At 39.7% G+C, this 11,682-nt stretch overlaps 1 protein-coding gene across 2 annotated transcripts in view; it reads left to right on the top strand.

The window, feature by feature from the left end:
• SRGAP3 (SLIT-ROBO Rho GTPase activating protein 3) overlaps positions 1–11,682 on the top strand; it is a 448,964-nt gene that overhangs the window by 276,614 nt on the left and 160,668 nt on the right. For both annotated transcript variants that reach the window (XM_006888900.1, XM_006888901.1), the window contains exon 5: positions 9,983–10,168. In XM_006888900.1, the coding sequence (XP_006888962.1) occupies positions 9,983–10,168 (186 nt within the window). The remainder of the gene's footprint in view (positions 1–9,982; positions 10,169–11,682) is intronic.

Below are 11,682 nucleotides of genomic sequence, written 5' to 3'. Positions count from 1 at the left end.
AGAGTTTCCGGATGCAAGCCATTTTGGAAGTGGATGCCGCTCCTGCTTCCAGATAGTGCTGATACCATGTGATAATCATTTGTTTGTCTGTCTGCCCAAAAAAGTGTGTTCTTTGTGGGGGCAGAGACCCTATCTGTCTTCCATAATGAAATATTCCCAGCCCTAGGACCTAACGTCTCCGAGTGGTACAAACAATTTATATGCTACTGCCAGCTGAAAAGAGAGCTCTGATTGTCATTGCTTTCTTACATTTAATGATACACTTTCTATGAATATGCAGAATTAATAAATAAGATAGAAATTAGAAATTCTCAGTATAGGCTACACAGAGTATGGGTGAGGAGGTTGAAATTCTGGGACTTCTCTTTTCTTAAGCTTCAAATGCCACTCATAATCAAACATTGGTGGCAAAAGATCATTGTGCCCAAGGATAATCTTGCCTATGAGACAGGAAAGGCACACGGATTGCATTGTTGAGAAGCTGTTTTCTAACAACTGATCCTTATCCTGACCTAGCATGTCCCTTCACAGAGGCTGTTTCCAGACTCAATGTGGCTTCTTTTGCATTTAAATGAGAGTCTGAAAACCAGACAGATAATGTTTTCCTGTTTTCATAGTCTAAGGATATGGGATCTGCAAAACACATGTTTCTGATGAGCCTCCTCCAGATGTGATGCCACATTCTTCTTCATACAGTCCAGCTTCTCAAATGGTTTACTCCCCATACAGATTGAATAGGTTTAAAGGAGCCATATAACCCTGACATACCTCTCTCCTAATTTTAAACCATGCAATATTCCTTTGTTTTATTTAGGCAGCAATCTGTGTTGTGCAGATAACAGAGACTTGCTTGCAGAAGAGAAAGAAAACCTGGATTATGTACTGAAGAAAATCAAAGAGAACAGCTTTCAATATGGGTTACATCTCAACATCAAGGAAAAAAAATGCTCACCACTAAACCAAATTGACAGCATCATGATGTAGAAAGAAATTAAAATTGTCAATAATTTCATTTTATTTAGATCTTCTTACCTATGGGTATCAGCAATCAAGAAATCAAAATATGTATTGCATTGGGGAAAAATTCTGCTATCAAGGATATATATACACACACACATATCTATCTATTGAGATATACAAAGAGAGATAGAGATATAGAGATAACATTTTTACTGTGATTTTTAAAAATTTTTATTTAATTTCTTTATTTTTCATTTCAGTGAACATCTACAGAGATTTTGGAATTCCATTCATTCATTGTTGCACCCCTCTCCCCGCCCCCCCACCCCCGTTTGCTCCTCTCCTTCAAACGCAAAAGAAAAGCTCCCTCATTGGTACGTAATCCCCCACACACATCCCCCAATCCCCAAATATAATTCACTCTGCAACCCTTGGATTTTCATTCATTCATTTTTACATATTTTCCTCTTGCCCTCTCCCAGTGTACTTTCTTTTTTTCTTTTAATATTTATTCATTTATTCATTTTCCTCCCTCCCTCTCCCTTCCCCTTCCTCCAGTCCACCTTGCAATGAACCTCTTATTCCGAATTGTTGTCACACATATAATGTCTAATAATATATTCCTTTTAAATTGTTATTCCCCTCATCTGTTCGAATACAGTGTTCATTATCTATCCCCTCTACCTGTTCTCCCAAACTCCCATGTCAGTTTTATTTTAGAACAGTGTTGTTATGCAGTATTTGTCCTTTTGTGACTGAGATAATTCACTCAGCATAATGTTCTCCAGGGTCACCCATGTTGTGTAATGCTTTATGAGTTCATTGTTTTTCAGTGCCATATAGTATTGCATTACGTAAATGTACCATAGTTTTTCTATCAATTTGTTTGTTGCTGTACACTTGGATTGCATCTGTGTCTTTGCTGTTGTTAATAATGCAACAGTAAAAAAAAGAAAAAAATGCAACAATAAACACAGGTGTGTATACATCTGTTTGGGTCATGGCTCTGGTCCTTTAGGGTATATTCCTAGTAATGGAATTTGTGTTTCTATTTCCAACTTTTTGAAAAGGCACCAGAACACAAGGACCTCTTTAAAGTGCTAAATAGCAAGGATGTGCATTTAAATACTAAGGTGTTTAAGATACAAGTCACGCTGTTTTCAGTTGCTTCCTATCCAGCTGAAAGTTGGACAATAAATAAGAAAGACTGAGAAAGAATCAATGCCTTTAAATTATGGTGTTGGAGAAGAATATTGACTATCTCATGGACTCTCAAAAAAAAATTTGTATGGAAGGAAGTACAACCAGAGTACTCCTTAGAGGTAAGGATGGGGAAACTTTCCCCCATATATTCTGGGCATGTAGTCCGAAGGTTTCAGTCATTGAAAAAAAGGCATCATTCTGGAAAAGATAGAGGGTCACTGAACAATAGTAAAACGCTCAATAAGCTGGTCTGACACACTGACTACAACTACGGTCTCGAGCGTATCAGAGATCATAAGGATGGTGCAGGTTAGGCTCAGCTATGTTGCTCATAAGGCCACTATGAGTATAATCAACTCAATGGCATCTAACAACAAGAAGGATCTGGGAATACATGACAAAAAATATATACTCAGCAGAACACAGCACTAACAATAGAAAAGATAAGAATACCTAAGGGCCAGACGACCTCCAGTCTCAGCTTGCCTTGGTTTGCTACATGACTTTGAATATTACACTTGCTATTTTTATGCCTCAGTAAACTCTATGAACTTTGATAAATATTGATAGTTGTAGAGGGGCTTCAGGCCTTTTTCATACAGTCACTATGAGTTGTGCTTGAGTCGAAGGCTATCAACAACAATAAGATAGATGATAGATAGATAGATAGATAGATAGATAGATAGATAGATAGATAATTATTGCATTTTAAAAGTTCTTGGCCAAACAACTATGAGATATCATCTCACCCCAGTCAGAATAGCAAAATTTAACAGAACAGCAAGCAAGAAATGCTGGTGAGTTTGTGGAGAAACTGGAACCATTATTCACTGTTGGTGGAAGTGTAAAATGGTGCAACTATTGTGGAAAGTGGTGTGGTGCTTTCTTCAAAATGTTGCAAATAGAGATACCATTTGACCCAGCAATTCCACTACTAGAAATATATCCTAAATAGACCATAACTGACATCCAAGCAGATATATGCACACCCATGTTCATCATGGCTTTGTTCACAATAGCTAGGAGTTGGAAACAGCCTAAGTGCCTATCAACAAACAAATTGATAGAGAAGTTGTGGTATATTCACACAATAGAATACTATGCTTCATTGAAAAACAAGGAACTGACGCAATATTATTCAAAATGGGTGACCCTGGAGGACATTATGCTGGTGAAATATCTCAGTCACAAAAGGATAAACACTGCATAGCGCCACTGCTGTAGAAAGTGACTGACATTAGGGTTGGGGTAAGACTGAGAAAAACTGGATAGATTACATATACTGTACTGAAACAGATGAGGGAGAGAAAAGTTTAAAAGTGATATATGATAGCATATTGTGATTATCACAGGAATCCAGAATTAAGGTTGCATAATGGAGTGATTTGGGGCAGAACGGGGGGGGGCAGAGGGGAATTGTGTACCAATGAAGAAGTTTATCTTTTGCGAACTGGGAGGGGGGGGGTGTAAAGAAAAAAGGGCAACAACGAATGAATGAAAATCCAGAATCTCTGTAAATGTTCATTAAAATGAATAAAAAGAAAACTGAAATAAAAAAAAAGTTCTTGGAACAAATTCTGTCATGTAATAAGTGTTTATGTTAACTGCCATAAATGTTGTTGTTATTATTATTATCACACTGGAGTAAGGATGGTCCTTGGAATAAGTATAAAAAGAGGCTTATAAACTCTAGTTGTTAGGTTTCATTAAGTCAACAATGACTCATAGCAATTTTATGAACAATAGATCTGAACCTTGTCCTATTCTGCAACATTCTCATGATCTCAGAGGTGCTCAATCCCTTTGTTACAGTCCCTGTGTCAACCCACCTGAACCTCCACCTTGGGAGGCAGAAAGTGAGGCAAAACAAAATGTGAGAGATTGAGAATATCCAACTGTAATACTGACCTGGGGTAAATGGAAGGATGATTAGATAGGAAGATTTAGTTACAAGTGGAAATTCTCTTCTTCTGAAAACATATGATTTGTGTGAGATAAGTGGACTTCAGAAGCTGAAATAAGAAACGTAGGTTAAATAGGGATCATTGAACTCAAGAAGTCTAGAAATGAATTGTTGTTGGGTACCAGTGAGTTAATTCCAACTCATAGCAGCCCTGTGAACAGCCAAAAGAAGCATTCCCTGTCCCTGCACCAGCCTCCTCATCACTGCTGCGCTCAAGCCACTGCTGCAGCCACTGTCACTCCATCTCACTGAATGTCTTCCTCTTTTTCTCTAACCTTGTACTTTACCAAGCATGCTGTCCTTCTCCAGGGATGGCATCGCCTGATAATGAGCTGTAAGTATGTGAGATGAAGTCTTGCTGTTCTTGCTTATAAGGAACATTGGGAACATTCTGGTCACACTTCTTCCTAGAAGATTTGTTTGTTCTGTTAGAAGTCCATGGTTTCTTTTTTATTATTATGCATACATAATTAAAAATTAATTATTACAGAAATGTCATAACAACAAGTACATCACTATAGGGGTTCCACTATGCTTTCCAGAAGGCAGGCAGATCTGTACATCTGATAGGCTGACTCAGAACAATAAATAAGGAATATATAAATATACATACCAATGGCAAAGCATTAGGGCTGTACATTCCTGACTACAGTGCTCTTGCAGAGCTTGACATAGCTCATTAAGAGTTCTTCAGAAAGTCAGTTTGTTATATTTCCAGCAACCTTTAAAGTTTCAGCAGTCTTGTGAAGTTCCTTAATAACCAATGATAAAGCTTCTGGGTTAACTCCTTGTTCACAAAGCCTCACACAAATAGACACAATTTCCATATCTGAGCCCATATTCAAAACTCATGAAATCTCAAAAAGAATGTCCATGGTCTCCCTCACTACATTCACATTGGTTGAGTCTCCTGGCAACCCAGCACCACGACTACCTGCCATAGGGGCAACCTCTCTCAGTCCAAGGAGGTGGAGAACCATGGTTTCTTCATATTATTTACCAGGGCCATAATTCACAGGCATCAATTTTTCTTTAGTTTTCCTAGTTCATTGTCTAACTTTCACATGCATATGTTTTGTTAGATGCCATTGAGTTGACTATGAATCACAACAACCTTAAGAACAACAGTTCTGAAACTTGCCCTATCTGCAACATCCTCACAATAGCTGCCGTGCTCAAGCCCATTGCTGCAGTCACTGTGCCAATCTATCTTGTTGAGGGTCTTCCTCTTGTTCTCCAACTCTTTACTCTTCCCAGTATGTTGTCTTTTTCCAAGAAGTGGACGATCCTGACAACATGTCAAGGTATATGGGATCTCACCATCTTTGCTTCCAAGGAGCATCTGGTTACTCTTTCTCTAGGACAGATTTATTTGTTCTTCTGCAATCCATAGTATATGCAATACTATTCTCCAACATCACAATTCAAAGGCATCAGTTCTTCTTTGGTCTTCCTTATTTATTGTCTAACTTTCAGATGCATAAATAATTAATTGAAAATGCCATGGTTTGGAACAGGCACATCTTAGTCTTTAGACTAGTATCCTTGCTCTTTTGCATTTTAAATATAACTTTGACAACAGCTTTTTCCCAATGTTATTTATCTTGTTTTCTTGACTGCTGCTATCATGAGTATTTGATTATGGATCCAAGTAAAATTAAATCATTGGCAACTTCAATCTTTTCTCCATTTGTCTTGATGTTACCTATGGAGAACATCAGAAAAGATGTTAATCAGGATTATATCTTTTCTCCCTACCTATTCAGTCTGTATGCTGAGCAAATAATTTGAGACACTGGACTATGTTATTGTTGTTTGTGCTGTCAAGTTGCTTGTGACTCATAGTGACCCTAAACCCTGCTTATCCTGTGCCAACCTCATTGTCTCTGACACACATATTCCCACTACCCAAATCACTGAATCAATCCTTCTCATTGAGGGTCTTCCTCTCCCGCGCCATCCCTCCACTCTTCCAAACATGATGTCTCTCTCCAAGGACTGGTCCCTCCTTGGAACATACCCAAGGTATGTTAGGGGAAGCTACAGAATCTTTGATTCCAAGGAGCAGCCTGGCTTTACCCTCTCCAGGACAAACCTGTTTGTTCTCCTAGCAGTCCATGGTATATTCAACACTCTTCTCCAACTCCCCAGTTCAAAGCCATTGATTCTCTTTCTATAATCCCTAGTAACTGTCCAGCTCTCCAATGCATAGCATGCAATTGTGAACACTATAGCTCGGATCAGGTGCACCTTAGTCTCCAGCCTGACATCGTTACTCTTCAGTACTCTGGAGAGGTCCCTGACAGCTGACTTTCCCAATGCAATTTGTCTCTTGATTTCCTGGCTGCTGGTACCAAGAGTGTTGACTGGAGCCAAGTAAACTAAAACTGTTAACTATCCCAATCTCTTCACCATCCATACTGATGCTGCCAATTGGCTCAGTGGTGAGAATCTTTGTCTTCTTGATGTTAAGCTTCAAACCATATTGAAGGCTGCAGTCTTTGACCTTCTGCAGCAAGCCCTTCAGATCCCCCTCAGTTTCAGCAAGCAGGGTTGTGTCATCTGCATAACACAAGTTGTTGATGAATCTTCCACCAATCCTGATGCCACATTCCTCCTCGTACAGCCCAGTGTCCTGGATGATCTGTTCTGCATACAGATTCATGAAGAAGAATATGGCATCAGGACTGGAGTAAAGATGCAGCAATAAATTGTGTCGTGCAGATGACACAATTTTCCACGCAGACAGTAAGAAAGACTTTAAGTCCTTACTGAAGAAGATCAAAGACTACAGCCTTCAATATGGATTATATATCAACATCAAAGAAAAAAGTTCCTTGCCACTCAGATATGGATATGAGGTGACTGATAATACCATAGCTTGATTCAGGTATGTTAGTCTTTAAAGTGACATCCTTGTTCTGTATTTTATTTCTATAAACATTTTATTTTACTCATTCATTGTTGCACATTTCCCCTCCTCTCCCTCCCTATCCTTTTTCTTTAGAGAATGTTAAAAAGATCCTTTACAGTTGCAGAGTGGAGTATACTCGGGGTAGTGGTGGGGTAAGGGGGGGGGGATTGTATACCAATGAAGGAATTTTACTTTTCAAAGAGAAAAGCGAACTGGGGTTGGAGGCAGAGAGAAATGAATGGATGGAAATCCAAAATATCTATAAATGTTCATTGAAATTAATAATGATAAAAAAGAAAAAAGATCCTTTACAGTGTATATGCCCTTTTAATATGCTCAGTTTGTTGACTCTCAATGTTTTGGACTCAAGTAAGAAATAATTCTTGACAACTCTAACCTTTTTTCCATTTATCATAATGTTGCTAATTGGTTCAGTTGTGAGAATTTTTGTTTTCTTTACATTGAAGTGCAATCTGTAATGAAGCTTCTATTTTTTCAGCTGTGTCAGAAAGTGCTTCAAGTCTTCCTTGTCAATAAGCAAGGTTGTGCCATCTGCCCATCACAGCTTATTAATTGATCTTCCTCTAAACTTGATGCTGTGGTCTTCTTTCTTAGTCTAGCTTCTTCAATTATTTGCTCAGCATAAAGATAGAATAGATATGGTGAAAAGCTACAAACCTGATGCACCCTTTCCCTCATTTTAAACCACACAATATCCCCTTGTTCAACATGAGCACATTAATACATTCTGGAATTTCCATTCTTTAAAATGTCATCCACGATTTGCTATGATTTGTTATGAGTTTAGAGACCAGCTCAAGAATAGTTTTGATGGATTGAACACTAATGACCAAAGACCAGATGAGTTGTTGGGTGATATCAAGAATATATTAGACTAATAAAGCAAGAAGTGATTTGAAAGATAGGGAAAAAGAAGACTGAGATGGATGTCAAAACAATGTGAAACTCACTCTAGAACATAGAGAAGTGAAAGTGAATGGAAGAGATGATGAAGAGAGCCAAAGTGAAGATTTCAAAAGGTGTCTTGAGAAAACAAAACAAAGCGCTATAAGGAAATGTGTAGACTAGAGATGTCAGAAAACACACAAGGAACAATCAAATCCTTTCTCAAGCTAAAAGAACTAAAGGAAAAAAATCCAAGCCTTCATTTGTAATACTGAAGGAAGCATCAAAAGGATATGGAATACACAGTAAATGTGCCCAACCATTTCAGAAGGTTGCATATGCCAGTGGTACTGAAGGAAGAAATCCAAGCTGCACTAAAAGCACTGACAAAAAATAAGATTGCAAGAATTGACAGAATACCAATTATTTCTACAAACTATTGCAGCACTGGAGATGCTCACTCATTGTAAAGAGTGCAGGGCATGAGGGTCAACATCTGACCTCTATTAACTTCATGAGTGGCAAGAATCCTTATTAGCATTAAGGACTCAAAACTGCTTCCTATGAGACAAGACATGCCCCCACACTCCACACTCCAGACTCTTCATCTATTTAATTTCAACGTCAAACTTCTCTTCTACCACACTCACTACTTCTCTTCTGAGTTTAATAATTTGTTGCAAAATTCATACAGAACTCACAGGTAATACTCATGATTATGGGGCTTATTGGCTTAGCAGCATTCAAGATACAATTCTTTGCTTCTGCTTTGTGGTCCACCCTCTTGCCTGCTCAGACAAGCATTACAAAGCACTTTTAGTGCTCCCAATTAGGTGCCCAGTGGAGCCTCCATTCTGTCATTAAGCTTAAACTTGAAGGTGCTCCACTCTGTCTCTGTGGGTTAGCAGACTGAGCTCCCTGACAAATACCTGAAGGCACTCCAACCTGCTAGTAAGCACTCAGTTTTTCACCCAGTGATCTGAGAGTCCTCAACTCTGCTTTATGCTTGTCTCTGGTTTCTTTCCAATTCTACCGCCCCCTGCTGGGTAGCACCTAAGAGAAATTAAAACATACATCCACATAAAAAGTTGTACATAGATGTTCATAACAGCTTTATTTATAATAGCTAAAAACTATAAACAACCCAAATGATTAATAGATAAATTAATTATAGTGTATCTAACCATGGGGCTACTGCTCAGGAATAAAAATCAACTATTGATACTTGATCTATTGAAACTACATGATGAATCTCAAAAGAATTGCACTGAGTGAAAGAAAGCATGCTCAAGAGTTCATATTATGGAATTCTACTCCTATGATGTTCTACCACATAGAAAATAACAAATATTTGCAGAAAGCAAATCACAGTTGCCTGGATCCAGGGATGGGAGTAGGTTGGGTGGGATTGACCGTAAAGGGGTGTGAGGGACCCTTGCAATATGTTGGAATCTTTCTGTATCCTCATTATAGTAAAGATTACATGGATGTAGTCTGGAGAATGCACTGATTTACTGTTTGGCCTTGAACAAATCATACCGCCTCTTAAGGGCCTCAGTTTCCCTATATGTAAAAGTTGATTGTTGGAGTAGATGTTGCCTAAGATTCTTTTCCCCCCTGGCTCAAAACTTCCCTTGTTATATCAGTGGCATAGCTACCAGCATCATAGCATCATGCAAATGGCTGTAGTACAACAAGCTGGCAGATGGGTAGCGTGAACACAGCACTTGTTAAGACTTAATGACTTTTGTCAGTGATGCAGCTGATGATGAAGCTGACACTCTTTACCATCATTTCCAGGCTTAGGGAGTTTGTGGGGGGAAAATGAAAAATCTGCAGTGTTACTGTAGTAATCTCTGCTATGAGAAGAATACAAATAATAAAATCTTACACTAATAAAAAAGGTAAACAAGTATGGGAGCTCCGAGTATGGTGTGGGAGGAGGACAGGGCAGATTCAACTGGAGCACAGAACTTCGTAGGGGCTGGAACTCTGCGGCCACAACAGGCTGCTGATCTGTGTATTTATGTCTCTAGGTCATGAAAACTTACCACATGTACCATGCAGAAAGCATCAGCGCCGAAAGCAAGCTGAAGGAGGCTGAGAAGCAGGAGGAGAAGCAGTTCAACAAGTCAGGAGATCTCAGCATGAACCTGCTACGGCATGAGGACCGGCCCCAGCGTCGCAGTTCTGTGAAGAAGATTGAGAAGATGAAGGAGAAGGTGAGTGGGGGCTCCAGGTAAGAAGGGGACAGCCATGCTCCTCACAGAAAGCCTTCCAAAAATCCTTCTCTATGGCTGTGGCTTTGGTGTGGACAGAAACTCCCTTGGTGGTTAGTGTTTTGCAGGAGGGAGGGCTGACCTTGCATCTGGGTATGAGGCCAGTTAACAGGTGCAGAGAGAAGCTCAGCTGACCAGAGAGTGGGGTGCTGTGGAAACTCCTTAGTCAATGGAGTCTGGTCTTATTACAGAAGTCAGTTGGTGGCTGGAGTGTTAGTTGTGACAGAATGTGTCCCACCAGGAGGGAACAACCCTAGTATTCCAGTTAGTGCAAGAGAATCTGGTAAAGGGTCCATTCCGGAATTGTCATTTCAAACCAAAGACAGATTCAAGGCCACTCAGTGGAGCTTCAAAATAAAGGTCTGGTGATCTCCTGAAAAACTGAACCACTGAAAACTCTACAGAAAACAATTGATCATGGGTTCTTCATGAGTTGGAGTTGAGTCAATGGTAACTGGTTAGGGTATGATGAAAGGGGTGCTAGTTTTGGAGTTAAGCTGGATTTTAAATAAAACTAGTCCTCAACACATGATGCTGGATTTGAAAATATGGATAGCACCCTCCTTAGGATGCATTTGAGTTACGGTAAACCATACTTAAAACTGTCCATTTTAAAAAATTATATCTTAGAACTAGTAATATGTTGCAGCACATCACAGATGTTCAATTTTAAGGTTTACTATCCAGAACGCTACTGGTTTTATAAAGATATTGTTGTTATTATGTGCCGTCGAGTCGCCTGCGACTCATAGCGACCCTATATACAATAGCCCTAAACTCTACTCTGTCCTGTGCCAATCGCACTGTCTCTGACAGTCCCATCCTGATTACCCCAGTCACTGAATCAATCCACCTCATAGAGGGCCTTCCCCTCCTGTGCTGTCCCTCCACTCTCCCAAGCATGATATACTTCTCCAGTGACTGGTCTCTCCTCACATGTCTAAAGTATGTTAGACGGAGCTTCAGAATCCTTGCCTCCAAGGAGCCACCGGTTTAACCCTTTCCAGGACAAATCTGTTTGTTTTCCTAGCAGTCGATGGTATTTTCAATACTCTTCTCCAGCACCACAGCTCAAAGGCATTAATTCTCCTTCTATCCTCCTTGGTCATTGTCCAATTCTCTGATGCATAACAAGTGACTGCAAAGACCGTGGCCTGTATCAGATGCACCTTAGTCTCCAGAGAGACACCATTACTCTTCAGTACTTTGGAGAGGTCCCTAACAGAAGACTTTCCCATGGCAATGCACCTTTAAATTTCCTGGCTACTGGTGCCAAGAGTGTTGACTGTGGAGCCAAACAAACTAAAGCTGTGAACAATCGCAATCTCTTCACTATCCATCCTGATGCTGCCAATTAGTCCAGTGGTGAGAATCTTTGTCTTCTTGACATTGAGCCTCAATCCATATTGGAGGCTGCAGTCCTTGACCCTCTGTAGCAGGTGCTTCAGGTCCTCTTC

Source organism: Elephantulus edwardii, unplaced genomic scaffold, assembly GCF_000299155.1.
Source record: "Elephantulus edwardii isolate Elephantulus edwardi_28Jun2011 unplaced genomic scaffold, EleEdw1.0 scaffold00073, whole genome shotgun sequence".
NCBI classification, from domain to species: domain Eukaryota; kingdom Metazoa; phylum Chordata; class Mammalia; order Macroscelidea; family Macroscelididae; genus Elephantulus; species Elephantulus edwardii.
Note: the sequence above shows the minus strand (reverse complement) of the source record. Positions and strands in the feature narration are given on the sequence as shown.